This window comes from Coffea arabica, chromosome 2e (genome assembly GCF_036785885.1).
Source record: "Coffea arabica cultivar ET-39 chromosome 2e, Coffea Arabica ET-39 HiFi, whole genome shotgun sequence".
NCBI lineage: Eukaryota > Viridiplantae > Streptophyta > Magnoliopsida > Gentianales > Rubiaceae > Coffea > Coffea arabica.
This window is the reverse complement of record NC_092313.1, coordinates 6428607-6453914: the sequence shown is the minus strand read 5'-3', so window position 1 is coordinate 6453914 and position 25308 is coordinate 6428607. Positions and strand designations below refer to the sequence as shown.

The window sequence follows — 25308 nt, the reverse complement described above, 5'->3', positions numbered from 1 at the left end:
TTTAGCAGCGACTCCTGATTCATTATTCTATTCTTTGAACATAGTTGTAGAACAAAGGTGATTGGCACGAAGAGAATGAAAGTGCACGTTGTAACAGCTGTTGTTGTTTGTTGAAACATCTTCTTGGTTATTCGTTATAAAGAAATCCTCCTATTCTTAGCTGTAAAATGAAGAGAGTTTTAGCTGCGTGTTCCATCTGTTCTCATGTGGATGTGGGGAGTGAGTTGAGAAGACAAACTCAAAACTGACGAATATCTTCTGTAATTTGATTACGTTGTGGTGGGCAAAAATAGATTCTCATATAAAATAAGAACATGGTAGTGGATTTGAGGATTCTCAGCAGACTTATTATGCAGGCAGGTTCCGCCAGCCAAGTTCTTATTGGTGTTGGATTAGAAGATTTTTAGGTAGGTAGGCAAACGGATGGTAGCTAGGAGAATGTAAAGTTGGGTGAAAAGTGCTGCGGTGTATCAATTGGAATCTCCCCGTTAAAGCCTTTCAACATTAATAATTTAGAATTCAGATTTTAATCCTTGGGTGAGGAAGCAAAGTTTGAGCGGAAAGAAACGTGGGTGGTTCCAGTTCTGGTAGTGTTTTCGTTTGTGTGGCGGCAAAGGGAAGTTGTCCCCATTCCCCATTGGTTGTGTGTCGTAAGTACGGCGAAGTGAAAAAATTACTCCCGATATGTAAGAGGTAGTAGTAGTGTAGTGTAGTCGGGGAAACTTGGAAGAAAAACCCTTACCCTTACCCCTGGGGTGTTTGGAGCATAAAGTACGCGGTGAGATTGACCATTAATTAATAGTAATAATAATAATTGACACTTGACTGAAGCAGTTAGCATTTTAAGCAGCAAAGCACGTTGGGGCATGTGAAAGCCGAGTAGAAGTGTTGGTTGCGTGGAAAGATGGGCATATATATATATATATATACACACACACGTATATATAGGTGATTGATTGAGATTGCGGTTTTGTGGGAGTTTCAGTCTGTCTCAATATTGGTATTTGTTTGAAAGTATAGTACTTATTAGTAGAAATCCAATAGAAATAGTGGCTGTAGCAGTACATAAATGATAAATCTGGTGTGGTTGGGAACCGGGGCTCGACGATCAGATCAGGCGGTGCATTTGTATGGATTACGTTTGGATGAAGCAAAGGTCGAACGAACATGGACCAGACCAACATAGCACGCTACGTATCTGGGTTTTACTCTAGTTTTTAAGTTTTGGGGACAATAAATAAATCAATAAATAAATGAGAGGCACATTAGCCAATTCCCCATTGACTACTAGTACCCAACCCAGGCTGCCAACAACAATTACAGCTCTTTCCTCATCTGATTCAGATCTGAATCCCCCCACTAAATCACTTTTTTTTTTTTTGCGCGTTGCTTCCTTAATCACTAGATTATAGATTTGGGCTCCTTAACCAACTTTGCTAATGTATTGCAGATCTTAAAAACCTAGTAATTACTTTGAAAAGCGTGTTGCAAAATGAATGAGTTCATCTATGAGACTGACTCGACTGCATTAGCTTCCTTGCTCGTGCCACAACCGGATTGTGCCCAAGAAGGTTCTGTTGGTTGATTATATTATTGCAGCATATCATTTGAACCCCTCAAAAGTATTTACAACTTGCCATCTCAATTAGGCTTTAAGTCCAAGCGTTCCACATTAGATATTTATAATTCGTTTTTCTCTTCTTTAAGAATAAGATTACAAGTAATTCCCATAGTCGCCCCTCGGGGTTGGTTTGGCTGATGCCAGGGTTGCCTACTTAGGTCCTGGCACCGTGTGGTCGGGTGCTATCTTGTCTTGTATATTTTTGGAAGGTGGGATGCACAAGTACACGAGATTAGTCGGACCGAAGATCCGGATACCCCTGTATTGACAAAAAATAATAATAATAATAACTCCCATGGTCAACTATATCAATACTTCTTGATCGCAATTCAAGAACGCTCTATAGTTAATAGCTCACGAATAACGAGATGAACACCAACAAAAGGTTCAGAATAAATTCCACTTATTTAAGTTTCTAAAAACATGGTAGGCAATTGCACGATCTTTTGGTCCATGATTAAAATGGTGCTAATTATAACATCCTAGTTTTTATCGATAGCTATGAAAGTTAGGAGCTATAGATTGCAGCCAATAGCCAGGGTCGGTATTGACTATAAATTCCTAATTAACCGAAAAAGAATAAAGATTTGGACATTTCTCGACTACATGGGTTATGCCCATTCCTGTGGGTTGCATGAGTTTGTCATTTTCCTTCCTAAAGGAAAATCCTATTCCAAACAAAATACGACACAAATTAATGATAGCTCATCTTCTTGATTATAGGAATTCTTATATTGGTATCCATCATTTAGACATGCTTTGATTTTTTGTTATTAAAAAAAAAAAAAAAGGCGAATCACGCTTTTGTCGTTTTCGATAGCCCAAATTTGTACAAGACCAATTCCAGTGGGGCGATGCTATAGCACGTACATGGCCTAGAAAAACAAGATTGTTGGTATTGGTATCGTGATTATTGGATGAAGACCTTTGAAAAGGTGAAGTGATGGGCCTGGTTGATTTGCGGAAACCGTGCACTCTCAAAGAAATTTTGGACCCATTTGGGCTGCCTAAACCACCACGTACCGTGCACTAGGCTCGAAACTTTACATGTCTGCACTACAACTTTCCTGGCGTCGCAGTGTACTGCTGAGAAGACTGCCGAAAGTTGTTTTTGTTTTTTTGAAGGAAAAGACTGCCGAAAGTTGGATGCAACATATGGAAGTTTGATTTTCTGTGAATTTTATTGAAGGGTAGGTATTTTTCTTCTCTCTTTTTCATTTGAAATGATAAGATTTCACTGATTGAAAGCCATATCAGCCAGTAGAATAGGCTGCACAAAAAAGATGCTCTGCCTCTGCAACCAAACAGTTCCATGAAGACAAATTCTATCTAATTTGATAAAGAACCTCAAGATACAGCTAAAAAAACAATTAGGTGAAGTGACTGAATATCTTATCAATGCACCCAAAAATTCTTAAGAAATTAATTTTGGACATTTTGTCTCTTGACATAATTGAACAAGAATTCTTAGAATTATTATAGCCATTAAAGGATCTGTTTATGAAGGTAAATTAGCTAATAGTACTTACCATGTGCTCGGGAGTAAAAAAAAATTAAATTAGGAATTGAAAACTTTATTACATTGTTATCGAACATGTTTACTTTAAGATCAAGGGAAGTGCTTTTTTTTTTTTTTTTGGATTAACCCTTCTAACAATATGAGAAAATAAAATCCAAATCACATGGGATATTCCAACTCAAATGCAAAAGATTGGAGTAGGGAGTGTAAGTGATAGATCCTAAGTTAGAACACTCTTACTTATACTATAATAATAATAATAATGATAAAAACTCAAATGCAGAAGATCAAATACAGTAAAGCCCAGTAAAGACAATAGCCGGACGCAACCAACTTCCGAGCTAGATGTGGGCCCTAAAAATTCAGGACTCTTGCTTTGGACGGAAAAAGATGATATGGACCGGAAAAGGATGCTCGTAGACTCGTAGTCATGCTTGTCTCCTCGGTAGCCGGTTTCAATTTCACCTTGGCAAGCGGAAAAGAATTTGTTAACCAATTACCTCTAGAGTAGTTGGTCACCATATGTCTTTATAGGATGGAAGATTAAAAGTTCAAACATTACCTACCATCAAAAGTTGCTACTTAATGTGATTTCTCTTAAATCTATATGAGTGTCTCTTGCACCTGGATGGTTTGATGGTAGTTCAATCTCCATCGGTTCTCCGTGACTTTGGTGGGTCACCTCCTTAGTAGGAGTAGTAGTTCCCGTCGATTAGACACCCGTATGATCCGATAGTATTTATCGGTTCCCCATGACCCCGTTGGATCACCGTCTTAACAGGAGTAGTAGTCCCCGTCGACTCCTCGCGAGTAGTTTCCTTATATTCATCGTGATCCTGTTGGATCACCTCCTTAGTAGGAGTAAGTGTAAATGGTGATAATAGAAAAAAAAAAAAAGTAAAAAAGTTTGTTGTTTTATTATTTGACTTGGTGTCACATACGTCTATTAATTGGGTAACTTGAGTTAGGTTTTAACATATTCAAACTTAATTCATATAAAATATCATTATTTAAGTCTGAGCTCATTTCGGTCTTATTCACATTTTATAATTCATGCTCGATTCACAAAAAAAGTAGAGTAGCAGGCCTAATATAAGTAAATCCGAACTCACTTTATGTCTATTTCAAGTTATTCAATTTAACGGAACAACTAACTACTCATAGATGTTATACAACACCTAATAAAGTCGCAACGTCAGTAAAAAGTTTGAATTCCATAATAAAAAATAATATAGTTTACAATAACATCCACAAACTTATAAACAAAAGATTGAAAAAGAACATTTTGTTATAAATCAGTAATCTAAAATTCAGTCATTTGATTGGATTAATTAAACACGTTTTCTCAATTTACACATAACTGGTCAAATACATGGAAAAATTTTTAGAAAATGAAGTTGATATTTTCTTCTTGTTAAGATCGGAGAATATTAAGTAACTAGGGTTGTATAAACAATGACAAATGTGTTAAAAAGAATAGAAAAAGTGATCTTTGATGTTGCTGGGTTAGTAGAGTAGCAGAGGAAGAGATAACAAACTGCGTTGAAAAAGTTCTAATATTTTAATAATACAAACTTCGGAGGATACCCAAAACAAAAAAAGAAAAAAGAAAGGGATTGAAAGTCGAAGAAGAAATCTTACAATTAAGGATGGCAACGGGGTGGGGTTGGAGCGGGAACCCGTCCCCCACTCCCCCCTCCCCGTCCAGCTTTATCCGCGGGTGTTTCCATGGAACTAGTAAAAATTTGTTATATAATTTTATTATAGTTAAAGTTTAGCAAATAATCAAGTACTAAAATATCAACACATCACCAAATTATTCATTGTAATTTCACAATTGAAACTTATAAAAACAATCAAACAAAAGTTATTTGAATACAATCTAACATGATGAAATAAATACAATTAAAGTAATCAAGTTTTCACTTTTGACACAAATACATCACTAATTTATTATTGTGCTTGTGTTTTTTTTCGAGAAAAATATGTTATTGTATTAAGTGTAATTAGGGATTTTGTATAAATGTATTAGTAAATTTAGTATAACCAATTAATAATTTGTATTAGTACACATATATAATTATTAGTATAATTGATAATATCAATTATATTACATATATTAATATACATTATATAATACATATAACTAATAATATCATTATCATAAATTTATAACTAATTAAATTATATATTATATATAAAAATATATACATATATATATTATATTTATTTTTTTAAAACAAGTGACGGGACACGAGTACACTCTCCCGCCCCACCCCTGCTCCATTAGCCACTCGTCCCCTTTGCCATCCTTACTTACAATCATCTGGTTAACGTCCCTGGTCTTGGGTAGCCTCACTGGACGTTGCAAAGGTCCATCAATCCCTCGACTGTTGACTTCATTGATTGTGATGAATATTCAGGCAAATTTGTTATGCCTACTTTATTTGGATATGATATCCCGATTCTCCACTACATTTTAATTTTATACACAGACAGTATCAATAAAATGTCAAGTAAAGTCAGACCACAACTTTATTTTTTTTCTTCTAAAATAACAAAACAACATGATAGTTATTGATTGTTGAACTATTGGAGTGACTGTTAGAGATAAAGCAAGACAAGCCATGACTAAAGTTGTTAGATCCGGACTGTACTGGCTAGTTGGATCAGTCCGATCGTGAATCGACTTCTTTTCAAATTAATTTGTAGTATAAAATGCTTGATAAAAAATCAGTCAAAATCATAAAAAATTGGCTAAATCAATTAACCGATTCCACTGGTTGATCTGGTTTTCAATTTTTTCTGTCTTTTTTTCCCATACATAATTTGAGTTATCTAAATTGTAATACTTTAATTTATTAATAGGAATAAGAAAATGTAACTCATTAAATGTAAATATCAAAATCATCCGCTTTCTTAAATGATATCTAAATCAAGATGTTCCCATCCCTATGATCTCATTAATTTAACATTAGTGATTTCAACTTGCATTGATTTGTTTTAATTTAGTTTTTCAAGTAATTTGGAGAATAGATATATTTTAATCATGAATTTATATTTTTATATATAATTATTAGTTTTATATTTGATTGCAAGTCTAATATTTTTGAAACATTTTTCATGATTGACCAAATATAATCAAGAATTTAATTTCAATAACATTAAACTGATGTCAACGAATTTTTTAGAACGATCCGACCAATTGATCCCTAACCCAATAATTTAGTCGAGCCGTTATCCGGTCCAAATTTAACAATATTGGTTGATAGCATTTACAAAAGGTATTGGTAATTTCTGAATTGATAACAGTGCGCAATGTCTAGCAATGGAGAGGGTAAAGTTAGAATTGAAACTTTTGTTCTGAAAAGTGATTGCTTAAATAGGGGAGAGGAAGATTTATCTACAAATGGACATCTAGTGGATAAAGCTCGATATTTAAGGGATACTTTCTAGAATAGTCAAATTTTGCATGTATGCAAATATGGTAATTTACTAACTCATCTTTTAGCTAACTTAGCTCTTACTTTGGACAATCGAATTGTATGGTGGAATAAATTTCTATCTTCTATTGTATCTTGCTACTTTGAATGATTCGAATGAATGACATAGTAGTGTTTTTCTCCTTTAAGAAAAAAAAAACTTGAATGGAAAATAGGTATAGCTCTAAATTACAGCCCATAACCATACTGCGCCACTGTAGACTGTCAAGTCAACAAAAACTCGACACTTTTAAAGAGGAGGATATGAGAAACGTTATCAGTCATTCAAATATTATGAGAAACGGGGTATTATTTTGACTCACACTTAATAGATTCAATTGTTAAATATTCAACCTAATTTTTAAAAATTTAATTGTCCAAACTTTGTCATATCTTTTCATCAAGTGGTGGTGCGATACAATTTGAACCATTAAATCATTAAAAATCACAATTATCCACATTTTGGCCTATCATCTCTGTGACAACAGTTAACCGGGGTGGACCAAGGCATATGCGCTCGGCACCCGAACATCCGATCCGCAGACGGTGACGAAGATGAAGAATGACCCAAGAAAACGCCGTAAATTTGGTGTGGATGCATTCATCCGATGAGCTTTTCTACAAGAGACAGAAAATTTTGGTCCCCAATTTTCATCTAGCTGTTCTATTTGCCTTTTATCCGGTGCCAACAACTTGTGAGCCGGAAAAAATTTAACGAAGGCCAAGTGGGCAACAACAACTGGTACCCACTAAAATATGGTAAGCATTCCACTCAACACTGGCATGTGCCTGTCATACTTGATTCTAGAAACGAGGACGTGGATAAATAAATGGGAGAATTTCATAAACCTCTCCTGAGGTTTTATGAAATATCACCTAGCCCCCTCGAGGTTTTCAAAATCTCACTTAGCACCCATTGAATTGACAATTTGGTAACATTGGAAGCCCTTCTAACCAAAAGTAATATTAAAAAATTCATGTTTGAGGAGAGAGATTATTTTAGTGTCTTTAATACCCTTAGGCTATAAAAAAAATGAACATTTTATAAACCAAGAAAAAAAATACTAAATTGGAACCATTTTAAAAGTGAGGAGATGAAAATTGATAAGATTTTATGTTACAACCAATAGTCACTTCTACAGTAGGAAGAAATAGTAAAAGAAAATATTATTTTTTAAACTATTTATACAAATAGAACCGTTCATAGTATTGAAGGTAATTAGCATGTAAAATCATACATTTGAGCAAAAAAAACTTAGGTCCCGTTTGGATTGCATTTTCCGTCATTTTTCATGGAAAAAATACTGTAGCGATTTGATGTATGTGAGGAAAAAAGGTAATAGGGAAATGTGTTCACGGAAAATGATGAAATTTTTCTACGGAAAACAGCAATCCAAGCAAGGCCTTAGTAATAGATAATATTCAACTTCAATATCATACAAAAATTTTACTCAAAATAGACAGACTTTTTTTTATGGGTGTGAAATATGAAAATTTTATTATAGAAAAAGTCAGAATTTGAAAAACTATTTGGAGTTTCAATTACTTTATTTCTCTTGCACTCTATATGAATAGGAATAAATAAATAAAGTTGTGAAACACCAAAAAAGGGAAAAAATAAAAAGAACCTGCAGCTATTCTTCTCCAAATGCATTGAATATTTCATTGACGTTTGCAATTCAATTATACATACATATATATGTATGTATGTATGTATGTATATTTGTTTGTATAGACATTATTAAAGAAAAGTAGGAAATTTAAAGAAAGAAAAACAAGTTTAGAAAATTAAAAATGAGGGTATTATTGACAATTCAACACATTTGATATTAGTATATGGCCCTGCTATCACTTCAAGGGTGCTAAGTGAGATTTTGAAAAGTTTAGAGAAGCTAGATGATATTTCATGAAACCTCAAGAGAGGTTTCTGAAATTATTCCTAAATAAATATTCGAGTATTAAACTACTTATTCACCCCAAATAAAACAAAAATAATTCCTCCTCTTAAGAAAAAAGATAAGTTGATATTCTTTTTTTCAGTTTTTATGAGATGCAATCCATGTTGATTGGGGTTACTAATTCTACACATCATGTACATTGCCCTTCTTCTATAGAATTTTATTTTATTTTATTGCTTTTTAAGTCCTCCATAAAGAATTTCTTCCCTATTCAGGATTGTGTATCCCAATTAGATAGTTTGTTTTTGCCCTACAAAATTCATAAGAGATAATGAATCATTTTTTGTTTGTTGTGCAGTTTTACTGTGTCCCAACTCCGAAGACTCCCACTAGAATAATCCAGAATCCAATCCATAGGAGTAAGCATGGCCTGGACACAGTAGAATTAAAATTTCCAAAATACGGAATCTATTGGCTGGCGGGGCAATTGTTAACATGTGCAAAACGCAGCCTTCAGCTGTTAACTTTCAAGCCAGTAATTATTGGACCTTTGACAGAATCTCAATTAATGGAGTTTGTCCCCTCCCCTTTATTGTGTTGGTCAAACCAACACAAGCAAAGGTGGTAGACTGTAGGTTTGTTTGGATAGAGGATTATTTGTCAAAATTTATTTGCTTACATCATTATTATAATTTTCAACACACATTTTTATCTTTCCAATTATCTTTTTATCTCATATACATCACATCACAAAAAGTGCTACAGTAAAAATATCTCAAATAATTTACAATCCAAACAGAGTCTTTCATGTAACCTCTGAGTGTAATCTAATTGTGTGTGTTGGTTTCTATCGTTTGACAGAAAAAAACCATGCTATGGTGGGAGAGTGCTCGGGGGGGGGGGTCTGGGTGTCCATTCCCACATCGAAAGATTGTGGGGAAGTTTCCCTGGATTTAAGGTCCGTGGGGGCCTCCTCCTGTCACCAATTGGTTGGATGGAGGTTCTCTGTGGGTCCCACCTTAGATTACTTTCGGGTCGTCTTTCATGTAACCTCTGAGTGTAATCTAATTGTGTGTGTTGGTTTCTATCGTTTGACAGAAAAAAAAAGGTGGTAGACAAAAAGTGTTTTTATGCGATACCGATTTTCGTTCTCTTTAAATAAATTTGGCTTCCAAACTACTCCTTCAACTTTAAAGAGTTTGAAAAATTTTACTAATTGTTTGCCAAAGCATTTATGGTTTATGTGGATAGAAGATTATTTGAACATTTTTTTTTATGATAATGTTACATTTTTTTTGATATTTTGATGTGTGTAAAATAAATTTTTTTTTGATGAAAATGTAATTTAAAAACTTGTTTATGATACTGTCGAAATTTAATTTACAAAGTTGGATCAATTTGTACAACACTCGCTGAGTGTGTTTGAATAGTTCAATTTTATTAAATAATATTTCACTTACATTATAAATATATTTTTTTTATATTTTTAACCATCTTTTTATTTAAACAAAAATTATATTACAAAAAGTACTATAATAATTATTTTAAATAATACTTTGCCCAAACAAATCCACGTTGCACAAAGGAGGAAGGGATAAAAACGGAAAAGAAGAACAAGAAATTGTGACCAAGATGCCAAAGAGAAGTTAATTTAGAGGGTCCCATCGGGGAAGGAAGGAAGATGACAAGTTGCCAAGTAGAGAAAAAAGATAGTCAAGATTTCATCCAGTTCTCGACTAGAAGCGACAAGAAATTAATATACTTTCTAAAACGAGGATAATTGCGAATTGATGCATGTACCCACTTTCCAAGCAATGAAGACATAATCTGTGGCATCCAAGTCCAGGGATAAGACGAGGTAACTCACAATCTTCTCGTATGGAAAACTGACGACCAAGAGAACGAGACGAAACAGGTTGAAAATAGTAAATAGTAAGTACCATAGAGCTGCAGAAAATTAATGGAAATCTTTTCTATTTTTGGCTGCAGGATAAATACTAAATAGTACTACTTAACGACCATTAAGAAGAAACAACCAGAGCAACTAGTTGACTATCTGCCATCAAAAATATAAAACTCCATTCATCAATCTGCCTAGTCCCCACTCCCAGCCTCCCCACTTGGATATTCAACGGCTCAGATTCCCTCTCTGTCATCCTCAGACCCTTTAGCTTGAATGCTAGCAAAAATGATCCATTCTAAAATTCTTCACTCGGTCCCCTGCTGCCGCGCTTTCTCTCAGGTACTTGCTTAACATTTTCCTACTGTTTGATAGTAGTATGTATGCTGGGAAAAATGCTATCCTATTGCGCCGGTACGGATCCCACGGAAAGTTCTATGTTGAAAGTTCCAGTGTTCACATACAACTACTGGTATACAAGCACCCTAACCGTTGTTTATCTGATTTCGCTCCCATCTGGGACTTTTTGAAGCCATCAAAGATTTTGAATCTGATTTTGCTCTGTTGTTAGAGTTGGTGTAAGGAAATGTTATGTGACTTGTAATTTCTGAGGACTTCTTTTGCTTTTTATCCATTTTTTCTCTTTCCTTTAAAGTTATGCTAAAGATATGCTCTTTCTTTGATTTTGTCAATAGTTAGTTAAATCTTTCATTCTTCTTATCATGAATTTTAGTTGTACTTTTGTGTTCTTGACTTGTTTCAGGGCTCTAGTTTCTGGGTTCTGAATTTGATGTTCAAAGCTTGTACCTTGGAAATTCTTGCCGTATGTGCCGGTTCTAAGTAGTTGGGAAAAGAGTGTTTCAAGGAGAATCTAACAGTATCGAGGTTGGAAAGCTCTAGGAGTTAAAAAGTGTTGCTGCTGACGAAAAATCCATGGTTATGGATGGAAACTCAAGAGTGGGCTATGGGACCACCTCTGGAATTGAGCTTAATAATGAAGGTGTTTCTGTTGTTCCTAATCCCAATCTGATTGGCAGTTTAAGACTCGATGGTAATGTAGTCGAACGAAATTATGCTTCCCGTTTGTCAGTCCAATCTCACCTATATCCAAATGTATTTGTTCCGCTGTCAAGCGGTGATTCGAACGAGGATTATGATTTTAGTGATGCGGTACTTAAGTATATAAATGACATACTTATGGAAGAGGAGATGGAGGATAAGGGGTGTATGTTTCAAGAGTCGGCCGCTCTTCAAGCGGCGGAAAAATCATTCTATGATGTTCTTGGCGAGAAGTATCCTCCTCCACCTGATCATCAGGTCCCCAGTTCGAATCTGAGGGTTCCAAGTAGGGACGAAAGCTATCTTGGGGGTTATGATGGTCTTATTTGGTGCCCAAGTTGGAATAATGATGCTAGTGGATCGGATTCTACTTACGTACAACATTTCTCACCCTACAGTTCATCAAATAGCACTGGGACTGTCGCTGATGGGCATATCGATTCTCCTGATAGTATCCTTAGGATTTCTGATATATTTAGTGATAGCCAGTCTGCTATGCAATTTAAGAAGGGGGTTGAGGAAGCAAGTAAATTCCTTCCTAATGGCAATGCTTTGCTTGTTGATTCCCATGAGAACGGGTTGTTGGATAAGGACCAGAAAAAATGGCCTATGACTGTCAAGGTAGAGAGGAGTGAAAATGGATATTCACCTGATGAGTCAAGGGGGAAGAAAAATCCTCTTCATGAAGATTTGCAACAACTGGGAGGTAGGAGTAACAAGCAGTCAGCTGTGTTCACTGAATCAACTGTGAGGTCGGATCTGTTTGATAAGGTGCTGTTATGCAGTGGAGGTAGAAATGAGTCTGATCTCCGTAAAGCATTACAGGATATAGCGGTTAAAAATGTTCCACAGAACAATAAATTAAAGGGTTCTAGTGGTGGGAAATCTCGTAGCAAGAAACAAGCGGCTAAAAGGAACGTGGTCGATTTGAGAACCCTCTTGACCCTTTGTGCGCAAGCTGTTGCTGCTGATGATCGAAGGACTGCAAATGAGTTTTTGAAGCAGATTAGGCAACATTGTTCTCCAACTGGGGATGGGATGCAACGATTGGCCAAATATTTCGCTGATGGTCTTGAAGCACGCATGGCTGGCTCCGGCACTCAGATCTACAAAGCCCTTATTACCATGCCTACATCAGCTGCTGATGTCTTAAAAGCTTACCAGCTTTATCTTGCTGCCTGTCCATTTAGGAAGATCTCTAATTTCTTCTCCAATAAGATGATTTGGCATGCTGCTGAGGAAGGCTCAACGCTACACATAATTGATTTTGGTATTCTATATGGTTTCCAGTGGCCATGCCTCATACAACGCCTCTCATCTAGACCAGGTGGTCCTCCCAAACTTCGTATCACGGGGATTGATCTTCCACATCCTGGATTTCGACCAGCAGAGAGGGTTGAGGAGACAGGTCGCCGTCTGGCTAATTATGCTGAGACTTTCAAAGTCCCATTTGAGTTCAATGCTATAGCACAGAAGTGGGAAACTGTTAGGATTGAAGATCTGAAGATCCGTGAAGATGAGGTGCTTGCCGTGAACTGTCTCTATAGAATGAGGAATCTACTCGATGAGACTGTTGTGGTGAATAGTCCGCGAAACATCGTCTTGAACCTCATTAGGAAGATGAAACCGGACGTTTTCGTGCTAGGGATAGTCAACGGTGCATATAATGCTCCTTTCTTTGTCACTCGATTCCGAGAGGCTCTATTTCATTATTCTTCTTTCTTTGATATGCTAGAGGTTAATATTCCCCGTGAAATTCATGAGAGAATGCTGCTTGAGAAAACAATATTTGGACGAGAGGCAATGAATGTCATTGCATGTGAAGCTGCTGAGCGCGTTGAGCGACCAGAGACTTACAAGCAATGGCAGGTTCGAAATTTACGGGCAGGATTCAGACAGCTTCCATTGAACGAGGATATCATGAGGATGGCAAAAGAACGGGCAAAGTCCTATGACAAGGATTTTGTGATTGACGAAGATAGCCAGTGGCTGTTGCAGGGTTGGAAGGGACGAATTCTGTATGCTCTCTCTTCTTGGAGGCCAGCTGATTGAATTTGTTGGTTATTATTCTTGAAATGACAGATATCATCGAATCCTCCAAATCTTAATTTTGCATACATGCATTAGTTTTTGAAGACGAGGTACTGATCAACTTCTGGACTAGGTCCTTTCTGGTTAGATGTGAAAAACTTCTCAACTTCAGCAAATTATCAGTGTCAGCATAGATAATGCGATATAATCGAGATTGTTTTTTATTCTTCGTTCTTCAAGAAGCTAATTGGAAGCAGATTTCCCAATTCTTGTCTTGGTATATCCTGCTACGGGGACTAGAAATTGGAAATTCCAGCGGTTGTCAAGTCGACATAGAATGACTAGAAGCAGTGTTATGTTGTCATAGGATTCCTATAACAGACATCCATGCTTGTGCTGTGTGACAAGATTCGTAGAAGTCAAATAAAGTAGAACTGGAGAGCTTTTATACATGCATTCTCTGGTATCTGTAATTAGCAGTCAAGTTCAGTGAATGAAAATGGTAAAAGATTGTTTTAGAATTTTTGTTGCCAGACAGCCAAAGTAACATCCTCCTACAACTGTTCATGGGAACTCTGAGGGCCTTTTAACTTTCATAGTTGTTGCCTTATGAAGAAGTTCACATTGATTCAACTGCTCATGTTCTTAAAAATTAGTGCTTGTTTCTTGTCTTTAGGGGCAGATATGCTAGTCTTGGCTCGCTTCAATCAGCTTCTTTGAGGACGGGTGGAAACATCCAGTTCACTTGCACGAGCAATTGACTTGTATGTTTTCTCGTTAGTTGAGGTAAGTGCATACCTGAATCCAACTGTTTCTGTTCCATTCCAAATCTTGGAATAGACTCGTGAGAGTAGGTGAGTTTTGTCATGTCTGATGTTGTTGACGATTTAACAAACCAATGCACCGTGTAATCATGCATCAATTGGATTGGCTATTACTAGTATATATGTTTTGAAAGGTTGTAATGTATGCGCCGACAAGATAAGCATTTTCATTACCGTTTGTTTAGACTAAGCCTGCGGATAACGCTCCAATAGATAGACTTGGCAGACCACCCATTAGAATTCTTGCTAAACGCGGAGACGCGTTACTCATCTCACAATCCAGGAAACATAAACAATGCTACTAGTACTAGCCATCTTTGAAAGGCTCCATTTTGACTGTTAAAACGTGTCAATGCTTCATTGTTTTAGGTTTTTTTTTTTTTTAATCGGACACAATAGATTCTGTTTTACATTTGCTCGTACTCTAGTAATACCAGGGGAAGGGAAATTCAAAGGGGTCAAGCGAGGAACTCGGAGGGGACTGATTACTACCGGCCTAAATGGATACCTACGTATCCGCTGATGAAATATTTTCAGGAAATTTGGGATATTTAGCATATAAATCAAGGGATTTGATCGCTTGACATACACCCAAATAAAATTTTAAAACTCTCTTAATGGCCCCAAATGATTATTAGTGGTGTTGGACTGCATACTTTCTGGCAACAATGCTGCAGTACAATGGTAACGTCGGGGGAGACTCACAGTCACAATACCAGTGGTCAGTGAGACATCTGAAAGTTGTGGAGTGAGTATTTTATTTGCCAATCTATACATCTCGTTTGACCAACTTCTGGAACCATTAATTTAATTGTTTTATTAACGTCAGTGCGCACCATTCTCATGAGACCCAAAAGACGTTCCCCAACTTTCTTGTATGAACGCGTGTGATTTAGCATTTGTGTCTTTTTTTAAGGCCTTCTCAACACAATAATATGTTTTTAATGTGCGTCACTAATTAGATGTTCATCCATAGGCCTGTCAACGGGTCGGGTCTAGATCCGGATCCGGACCGGATCCGTGAAATTATTGCGGTTATGGGTAGGGATTTAATTCCGTTTCCCGGATCCGGATCCGTTTTGTCAAACAAAAAAACAGGTCGGATACGGAATATAGTATTTCGACCCGTATTAGACCCGGATCCGGATATAAATGAATTAATAATTTAAAAAATATATATTTATTAATATAATTTGATTAGGGTGATGTATTTTAATAAAGTTAATTTGATTTCTTTTCTTATTTGGTTTTTTCTTTGCATTAGTTAGAAATTAGTTTACAAATATATTTTTTTCTCATTTTTATTAGAAATTATAAATTTTGGTAAATTTGTTCGGGTAGACTCGGATTCGGATCCGGGACCCGCCGGATCCGGGTCCGGAACATAGAATAAAAGACCCGTCGGATAAACGGGTCGGATCCGGATCCAGCATAGTAATTCGGGTCCGGGTCCGGAATAATGAATTCCGGCCCGGACCCGCCCCGTTGACAGCCCTATTCATCCACTAGGCTAAAAACAAAATTAATAATAAAGGAATGCTATATCTAAAATATTAGAAGTTTATAGACTTCGTGATCATACATGCGTGTTGACATAGATTACCTAATTAATTAAACAACTTTTACTAGCTATTCAGCTATCCAGCAATTGTTTTATTTTTTTCTTTCTTTAAATGATAGTAAGTAGCCATCCAACACTTGATCCGTGGATATTAATTTAAAAAAAAAAAGAGAAAAAGCTTAAGATATGCCGAAGTAAAGATGTCGTGCAAATTATATAGTATTCAAGCTTCTAAATGATTAATTCAAAATCCGTGATTTCAGTTAAAAAATGAATTAAAAAAAAAAACCCTCTCAAACGTAACATTGAAGACATCAGCGACATTGTAAATATTATTGGTGATGGAGAACATGCAATGCAGATATCATCCCTACTCAAAAACACCCGAGTTCCCAGGAACCTTCCCCTATCCCTAGTTATGGTTGAGTTAGCCGGTTTTCAAGATTCATCATGGTTTGCCCATTGACTAGCCACGATAGAGGCTACCTGCCATAACATAATGGCAGGACGAAGGATTTTTACCTGCCATAACTAGAGAATTGTTTGAGTCCCTCCCCGCAAGATCTCAGCAAGTCATGCATGCATGCAAATGGTCCGATCCGATCTTTTCAATTTTGGGCACTGCGCGCAGGAAGGAACTTACTTGCCATCTACTCTGCCTTTTTCTTTTTTTTTTCCGCAACGAAATAAAACACACACACAAACAATGATTTGACACGCAGCAAGCATCAGCAAACCGGTCCGAAAGCAATCTAAGGGGTACCTACAAGAAACACCCACCGAGTCAATTGGTGACAAGAAGGTGCTCCTATGGACCTTAAACCCAAAGTAAATACCCCACGATCAACCGATATGGGATGGATCTACTCTGTCAACCTTGCTATGCTTTGTCCTAAATTTTGTATTAACACTGACCTAAGATGGGTCATAATATATGTTAATTGAAGCGTGTATGTTTCTAGCAGCTCTTAACAAACTAGAGCCATTTTCCAAGAAAATCTTGAGATATAAACAATGATGGAGTCTATTGACCTATAGTCAATAGAGACAAAATTGTACGCTTATAATGATGTTGCCATTATGTCAAAAACAAAAAATTTTTTATTCGATTTGAGATTATGTGTCCTTAATAACAAAATTTTGTTATTAATTGTTATTTAATAGCTTTGAGGCAATGTAGTATATAGGATAGATGATGCGGTGGTTGCTTCGGGAAGTAATAATGTGACGGTGGGTGAGGGGGAAATGTAAAAATTGAGGGGGTGCAATTATGAAAATAACCTAAAAATTTGTAAAGTCTATTTTTTAAAATTTGCAACATTAAGGGAGTGCAATTGCTCGCTCTGAGTAGAAGGTGGCTCCTCCATCCTTGAATACAGAAATAGCGTTTGTCTTTTTTCTTTTTTTTTTTTCATTTTAAGCACCTAATAGCATAGGTAGCCCATCGATCTTTTATTTACATCCCATTTAAGGCTAATATAGCATGCAGAATAATACTAAGGAAGATGCATCTTAATACAATTCAATTTAATCTTAGAGCCTGTTTTTTGTACCAAAAAGACAAGTTGGTAAAATGTGATAATTTATTCCAATTGGAGTCGAGCAACTCCAATTTCTGCGGAGTTTGAAGTAGCAGGTGTTACTTTTTCTTAGAGCTGTTAAACGAACCGAGCTGTTCGGTAGCTCGGTTCGTTTCGGCTCGTTCGTGTTCGTGAAAGGCTCGTTCGAAATCTTAAACGAACCGAGTTCGAACGAATTTTTTTGTTCGATTAATAATCGAGCGAACACGAGCATGTTCGCGAGTTTTAACGAACGTTTGCGAACATACTAAACGAACGTTCGCGAACACGAATATGTTCGTGAGTTTTAACGAACGTTCGCGAACATGGACATAATTATCATTTGATAAATTTTAGGGTTAATTTTATGGCTGGACTTTTATATTTGGAGGGCAAATTGCTTTGTTTTATTTGTTATTTTTATGTTAATGTTAGTTATATAGTTAATGAATAATAGAATTTAGTCACTTAGTGCTTTAATTGTTTTTTAGAATGGTTAATAATTTGCATGACATATTTAAGGGTTAAAATAATTTGGATTCGAGCATTTCGAGCATGTTCGCGAACGGCTCATTTATGTTAAACGAGTCGAACACGAACTCGAACTCGAACACGAATTTTGCTTAACGAGCCGAACACGAACATATGTTTGGAGTTCGAAAATTAACGAACGAACACGAACGTTGTTCGAACTGCTTAACGAACAAAGCTCAAACATGAGATACTCGGTTCGATTCGGTTCGTTTACAGCTCTACTTTTTCTTCGGACCCGATCCAACATCGACTAGCAGCCCCACCCCAGACTTTCAAGTTTCAAAACGTAAATAATTTCCATAAGCCCTATTTTAAACCCCCAAGAAGGATGTAGCAGCAAAAGCAGAAAAGGAGAGGAACCATGAGTGGAGCAGCAGGATCGCCCGATTTCTTCTACAGAGAAGCTCAACGCCTTGGCTATGTCGCTCGCTCTGCCTTCAAGGTACAGTTCAATTTTTTCTCCTTCCCCACTTGTGTAAATTTTGTTGAATTTTTTTCCCCACAAAAGAGCTAAAAATGAAGAAATCATAAAACTGGATATGAAATGCTACCAGAACAAATTGAATATGAAATTTATAATCTTAAACACATTACGAGAAAAACCCATTTCGTAGTTGGATTTGGTCATGCTCTGACATTTTGAAAAACTACAAATTCTGTGATGGGAAGGGCAGTTGCTGCAAATGCAGAAACAGTACAAATTGATAACGCCTGGTTCTTCTGTTCTTGACCTGGGCTGTGCTCCTGGTGCTTGGCTTCAGGTTCTACCGTTTTTCTTTTTTTAATAGTTTGATCTTTCTTTTCATCTAAAGTTGGTGTTTTTTCGGATTGATGAAGAAAAAAGTGGGCTTCTAGGATTATTTATCTGTAATTGCGATGCAGGTGGCATGCCAGAGCTTGGGACCATTACAGAAAGGCGGGGCTGTTGTGGGGATCGATCTTAAGGTTACTGTCAAGTTCCAATCTTTATTATATCTTGGTGTATTTGTGAAACTTATTTTGTGAATGTATGCTGGTAGTTTCGTTAAGCTTGGCGGGGTAATGAGAGATTGTGACTTAATGAGAGTTATGGCTGTGGTGCAGAGCAGAAGGTGAAGGTTCCGTCAATGCATTGTGATGCAAGGGTTCAGACTGTTTGTGCTGATGTAATGAGCTTACCCAAAGATCAAATTAGGGCTCTCTCCCCCAAGGTATTGTCAAAAATTGAGTTTCATGTTTGCAGTTTGCAGTTCTGACTTCTGATATATTGTGGTTAACTGAAATAGAAAATTTATTTGATTCTTTTCTTGAGTTAGAAAGTGCATTGGTCATCTTGGTCACTGATTAAGAAGAACAGAGTATATACTAAGAATCTATGATGATCCTCCCTCTCTAGAGTTAGCTGAGTTTTGGCCTTCTCTCAACGGATTCCATGATAATAGATGGAGTACCCAATATTTGGACAGAGTTGATAACAACATTGCAGTGAATTGGGGAGTTATTGGGCAAGAAATGCGTCTTCCTAGTTGCAATCTAGACGTCTGTTTTCTTTGCTTTTACTATATGGACTCGAGAGTAAATACTTGTAGTGATTGCTGAAGAAATATGCTACTTATATCATGCCAAGAATTATGTTACTAATTTGATTTGGGGCCCGGAACCTTCTGGCATTGCAATAATAATTATGTTTGTAGAAAAAGGGAAATTTTCTCCTTATTTTGCACATGCACATATTTTCTCTTTCTCGGCATTGTAGATGTCCTTGTATTCTGCAGCTCTATGTGACATCATGGCATAGTTGCATTTGTGATGATATCTGTGAGTCAGCTCTATGCTTTCTGGAGGCAAACTCCTTAGCTGGTCCTTAATTGGTTCCAATTTTTTGCAGCAAAAAGGGTTCTCAGTCATTCTGTCTGATATGTGTCCGCTGGTTTCTGGGATCAGAGCTAGGGATGCAGCTTTGTCTGCAGAATTGGGCATGCGAACACTTGAATTGGCTGTTGGGGAGGCTGGCTTGGTGCAGGCTGATGATAGTATTGAACAAAAGGAACAATCAGATGTCTCTGGTTCTGATCCAGAGCATCGTGGGATTCTGCTGCCTGGAGGCCACCTTGTTGTAAAGCTTTTGGAGAGTGAAGATGTTAAAGGTTGCTTTCCTGTTACTCAGAGCAGTTTATTCTTATTGGTCTGAAGTAATTTGCGTGTAATAGACTTATGAAGTACTATCATTTGCTTTGCAGATTTTAGTCACATCTGCAAACCCCTTTTCAAAAAGGCAGCACGGTTGAGACCTAAAGCTACGAGGTCATGCTCCAGAGAAATATACTTGATTTGCCAAGGATTATTGTCTTTGAAAAAATGATGTTTGACGTTGCTTGTTTCTTCTGGATTTAATAGAGCATGAATACAAATGTGAACAGAATGCAGAAATTCTGTATTCCAAATTGTTGCCAAATTGTTTGTATTACAAATTGCTTGTATTCCAAATTAGCGTATGCCAAATTGTTGGCAATAGTGTATTCGATCCTACCTGGAAGAGCTCGAGGCAACGTTGTAGATGATATGTGGATTTAGTGCAAACGGGACGGTTTTAGTTTTATTTTCACCCTTCCAGTTGTTCTGAGCTTTAAACCATGTGCCATATTTGACATGTACCCAAAATATAGCCTTGACAAAAGAGTGGAGCCTCTGCTGCTTTTATTCTTTGGTCTGCAAAGGCTGATAACAACAGTTGGAGGCTTTTGAAGCTGGGGATGAAGAGGGCATTTATTCTAGTTTTGCATGCTTTAGTGGATTTTTTGCTGCTTGCAGGTTCCTTTCGCTTTGTGTTGTTTTAGTTGGCTCTCTATTTTCTTTGAGAGCTCAGTTAGCTTGAGCTGAAGTGGGAGCAGAGATTGAGGCAGAGGTCACTGTACTGATATCTTGGAAGCAGAATTGTGCAGAAATAATCTATTCATCGGAACATAAAGAGATGTGCCAAGTGGTTTAAATTAGCCGCACCGCAAAATTGGAAGCCTAGCCATGTCATGATACAGCAGGTGTCTGAAAGAGTTGGACCGAACCAAAAGATCATAAAGCCAACTCTATTTCTTTTGGATAATTACTCCATCAGGGGTAAAAGTGACATCCAAGGGTAGCATGAAAAAGGTATCAACGAATTGCAGCCAAAAATATGTGCAACCGTGGAAACCCATCAGCATAAAATCCATGTGAAATGACCAAAGAATCCACACACCAATGGTGTTGATAGGGGACGAAATTCACTGTTCATCCAACCGATTTGCATCTTTATATTATTGTTAGGATAGGATAAAATATAGACGTAAAGACTGATATCACGCGTCAGAATCTACTCATAAAATTAGACGCCATTAAATTTGACATTATCCAAAATTATTCAATTTACATTGCTCAAATCTTTGAATTAACTTCTTGCATCTTGTGTTGAAAGTATAAAATACCTCGTGGTCATCATATCACTGTCAGATGTCTCAAGTTAGGCAAATACTAGTAAAAAGAGAGCTACATCAAATGGAGGCAAGAACGGTAAGCGTAGGTCTGACGATACTACTGACGCTGGCAATGGCAAGCTCAGCAGTGGACGGCGAACCCATCGGCAAGGAGTCGCCAAGCTCCGAATGCCGTTTCCGATGCGATGTTGCCTGTGATTTTGGTGGGTTTATCAATGAACAATGTGTGGAGAATTGTCTCAAGAAGTGTCCTCCAGAATCCATCGCAACGGCATCTCATGCAAAGCCGTCTGGCTAGTTTTTTCTTTCGGAAAATAAGCTTTACGGAAAAGCTTTTGTGCTGTTTGAAATTTCGGTCTCTTGTATTAGTGATCATATGATAAATAAAGCCTTAGTTTCTTCCCTTTAATTTTTGTAAAAAAAAAAAAAATTGCAAATCAACTCAAAACGCAATGTTCCAAGGATTAAGATCGTTGATAACTGAAGTTTAACATTTTTTTTTTCATTTTTCTTGGGGGAAAGCAAGTTTGGCACATTTTGTTATCTTTGATTTTACGGACACCAAAAAGATTTAAAATCGCTTTTTGAGTTGTAAGTTGGGGTTCAAATCTTGCACCCTACCGTTAAAAGAATTCAAAGAACGATATCAAAACACCCATTTTATTTAGATGGATAGAATAAATGTTGCTAATTGATTAAAACAAAACTTGTATAGTTTATAGGCCACTAAAGGGTTCGACAGTGAGACCATATTTTTGTGAGACATGATCCACAAGATTGGGTCTGGATAAAGATTTTTCATTTTTTTTTCTTTAATCAATTCATGCTTTCTATATTATTCCTATTCCTACAATTAAACTGATCTGTCTAAGTGAGGGCTCAATTGAGTCATGGGGGAACGACGAGAACTGAATTACTATCGAATCAGACGGATACTTTATATACTCGTTTGGATTTAGAGAAGTCATATTTTAGTGACAAGTAATGAGAGGTAATGATCAAATTCTTGACGTCCCATCTCACAAAAACACTTAAAAGCATTTGTGATGGTCAATAATTCAAAATGGCCGTTGGTTAATTTTTCAGGTACAAGACATAACGTCATGTCAGAAATTTAATGCGGATATGAAGAGAGAACTATGATCTGAAGTTAAGCTTTTGTTCCAACTTTTACCCTATCCATTGTGGTATAGCTGCCAAAATTTTTTTTACATTTGTTAAAGAGGTTAATGTTCATGAAAAGAAATTCATTACTAGAGGTAAGGGAAAAAGGGGAGACTACCTGATTAATGTGCTTTTCAACTGCAATGGATCTTAAGGACATGGATTTTCATTTGATTAACTTTAACTATGTCCTTTTTGTGAAATGCCAAAACAAAATACAGAAAGGTCAAAGCATCATTACTAGAAAAGATTAGCATGTCTGGCTTTTAATTTCGTAGAAATGGTTAGCCAGCAGTAGCGTTGTTGAAAGTAGGCTGTTGTCCCCAAACACCCCTCTCCCCCAATTTAATTTTGTTAATTACTCTACAGGAACTAACACCCACAAAATCTTCAAATAGAAACAAAATCAAATTAGCATTAATCCCTGTCGTAAAAGGCATTAACAATCAGGTAAAGAAGGAATGTGAAATAATGTGAAAAAGAAATACATTTACAATCTTTCCTCAGTTTTTTGAGAACCGATTTAGACTCAAATAAGTACCGCTAGTGTCCCCACTGACCAATAGTTTGGTTCCGCCATTGTTGGCCAACTTATTAACAAGATTTACTGCCTGAAATACATACACAAGGTTGCCTTGTACTATATTGTATACAAGGTATTTGTACACTGCTCATAGGAAGTGTAATTGATTTGATGCCATTCAAAGCTACTCAATTAAATGCCCAAATCTTGGAATTAACTTCTTGAACCCTTTTCTTTATTATAGAGTATGAATTAAGTGCTAAGATATGTTATCAAATGTTATTATCTTTAGCGAGTCACAAAGAAGAGAACTAGCAGTAGATAAAATGGAGGCAGGGAAGATTGCTGTAGAACTCATGACACTGTTGACAGTGGCAATAATAGCACAGTCAGTGATGGGCAAAGAATCATCAACAGTTGAGAATGTGCCGCTCGATGAATGCTGCCGATACAAATGCGATGTGAACTGTGCTCGTGGGGGATTCATCAACGAAACCTGTGCAAACAATTGTCTCATGCATTGCGTTCCAGATACACCAAATCAGTGCTGCCGCTACAAATGTTATGTTACCTGTACTTCTAGAGGATTTCTCAACCAAACATGTGTAGACGAGTGTGTTCAGACTTGCCCTCCACGCTCCACTGCTCTGCCATCTGGGATGCTTTTCAATTGATGAAGGAGGCAGGGCAATTGCACCTCCCGTTTTTATATGTGCAAAGCCAAGATGTGTTCTTTGGACATTCTCAATATTTATTCATGTATTAGAAATTTTAATGGTAAACGGACGTGGTGGAAAACTATTTTTGTGTTACACAAGTACTAGGCCTAATCAGTATACCCTTACATTGCAAGTTTAATGCATTGTCGCTTGTCTACGAAGGATTGATGGAGATTTAAATCACTGTCGGATCAGACGAATGCATAAAAAGATCACATATTGTGACAATTGTTGAGAGTCAAGAGTTGAATGCTTGACCTTCCATCCCACCAAACCTTGAGGACTTAGTGGTGGCCAGCAACATTTGGGGTGTTGGTTACATCATCACTTGATAATGTGTGGAATTTTGGCACACGGGATTCTCAGTGCCACTTTTCCAGTGGCAATTCAGTGCCACTTTTATATTTATGCCAAGTGTCCTATTTATTTAATTTTTTCTACCATCACGTGATAAGTGAGATTTCTTTTCTTAAAAAAAAAATTGTAATTGAGGATCGGCAGTGTACCCTCTCAACTTTGACAGAGTTTTTTTTTTTTTTTTCAAAGTTCGGAAACTCTGGAAATTTTTTAAGCTATTCCCTATTTTCACATTCAAAAATTTTTAAAATTCTTTTTCTTGTCGACATTGCTCCTTTAAAATTTTGACAAGTCTTTTTCTTATCTATATTGTCCGTTCAATAATATAAAAAATTCTTAATTCTTACACTTTGAAAGAACGTTGGATCTAATTAAGATTAGAGATAATGATGTAAAATTAGAAGTTCGAGACTGCTATTACGTTTCTAAACTATCGCTATATTATAGCACAATTTAGACTTCAAAATATAATTAATTAACATAAGGGAAAATTGTAAAATGTTGATCGTAACTACATTTGACGTGACGTCGAAAATTAATCCCTGAACCTAGATCCCAGCTGTGCCACTGTTTGAATTGCTAGGGATCCGGTCGTGGGAGCAAGCGATTTACATGCAAAAGACATTCAATTACAAGCAAGTTGTTCAATGTTTTCAAGTATAAAATGTCTCCCGAGTTATGTTAGAAAATGTGTCCTGTTCTTTTTGCAGCTTACGAAGACAGAAATGCAGCCAATGGAAGCGGGAAAGACGAGTTTTCTTGGTCTGATGATAATTGGGATGGTGGTGGCGGCGGGGGCAATAGCAGACCCGCCAATTCCTAGAGAAAAAATCGGTACGGAGGGCGTCTATGAGGACTGCGCCGCCGGGTGTGCTAACAAATGTAACGGGGACGGAAATATTCATCCAACATGCATACTGGATTGTATCAGAAAATGTCCACCCCCAACATCCCGTCTGAATGATTGATGATGATGATGATGATGATGATAAAACTCAGATATAAATAGGAATTCTAGTTGCTGATGTGGCAAATGCATTGCAACATTTTTCCAGTTGGGAAACTAGTTAGGTGCCTAGGGATTGTTAAAATATTACAGACCATGTGA

At 36.8% G+C, this 25308-nt stretch overlaps 2 protein-coding genes across 5 annotated transcripts; both read left to right on the top strand.

Annotated features, from left to right (window-relative positions):
* The first annotated feature begins 10539 nt into the window (after nucleotides 1-10539).
* On the top strand, nucleotides 10540-14031 carry LOC113730471 (scarecrow-like protein 14). Of its 2 annotated transcripts, none has more exons than XM_027255173.2 (2): nucleotides 10540-10762; nucleotides 11184-14031. In XM_027255173.2, the coding sequence occupies exon 2, from the start codon at nucleotides 11354-11356 to the stop codon at nucleotides 13529-13531; it is 2178 nt and encodes a 725-aa protein (XP_027110974.1). In that variant the 5' UTR covers nucleotides 10540-10762; nucleotides 11184-11353; the 3' UTR covers nucleotides 13532-14031. The 2 variants fall into 2 exon arrangements, with proteins under 2 accessions (XP_027110974.1, XP_027110972.1); XM_027255171.2 differs by having other exon boundaries at nucleotides 10753-10892.
* A 4240-nt stretch (nucleotides 14032-18271) lies between these two features.
* On the top strand, nucleotides 18272-20572 carry LOC113730470 (uncharacterized). 3 transcript variants are annotated; one of them, XM_027255169.2, is made up of 6 exons: nucleotides 18272-18430; nucleotides 18663-18749; nucleotides 18871-18933; nucleotides 19077-19178; nucleotides 19856-20114; nucleotides 20208-20572. In XM_027255169.2, the coding sequence occupies exons 1-6, from the start codon at nucleotides 18350-18352 to the stop codon at nucleotides 20327-20329; spliced, it is 714 nt and encodes a 237-aa protein (XP_027110970.1). In that variant the 5' UTR covers nucleotides 18272-18349; the 3' UTR covers nucleotides 20330-20572. The 3 variants fall into 3 exon arrangements, with proteins under 3 accessions (XP_027110970.1, XP_071934598.1, XP_071934599.1); XM_072078498.1 differs by having other exon boundaries at nucleotides 18278-18430; nucleotides 18658-18749; XM_072078497.1 differs by lacking the exon at nucleotides 18663-18749.
* Nucleotides 20573-25308: the final 4736 nt, after the last annotated feature.

Bases quoted from the DNA above. Each gene is read 5' to 3' on its own strand.
- LOC113730471 (XM_027255173.2), top strand. From the start codon at position 11,354: ATGGTTATGGATGGAAACTCAAGAGTGGGCTATGGGACCACCTCTGGA.
- LOC113730470 (XM_027255169.2), top strand. From the start codon at position 18,350: ATGAGTGGAGCAGCAGGATCGCCCGATTTCTTCTACAGAGAAGCTCAA. The intron at 18,750-18,870 runs GTTCTACCGTTT...ATTGCGATGCAG, and splicing joins CTCCTGGTGCTTGGCTTCAG to GTGGCATGCCAGAGCTTGGG. The intron at 18,934-19,076 runs GTTACTGTCAAG...GGTGCAGAGCAG, and splicing joins TTGTGGGGATCGATCTTAAG to AAGGTGAAGGTTCCGTCAAT.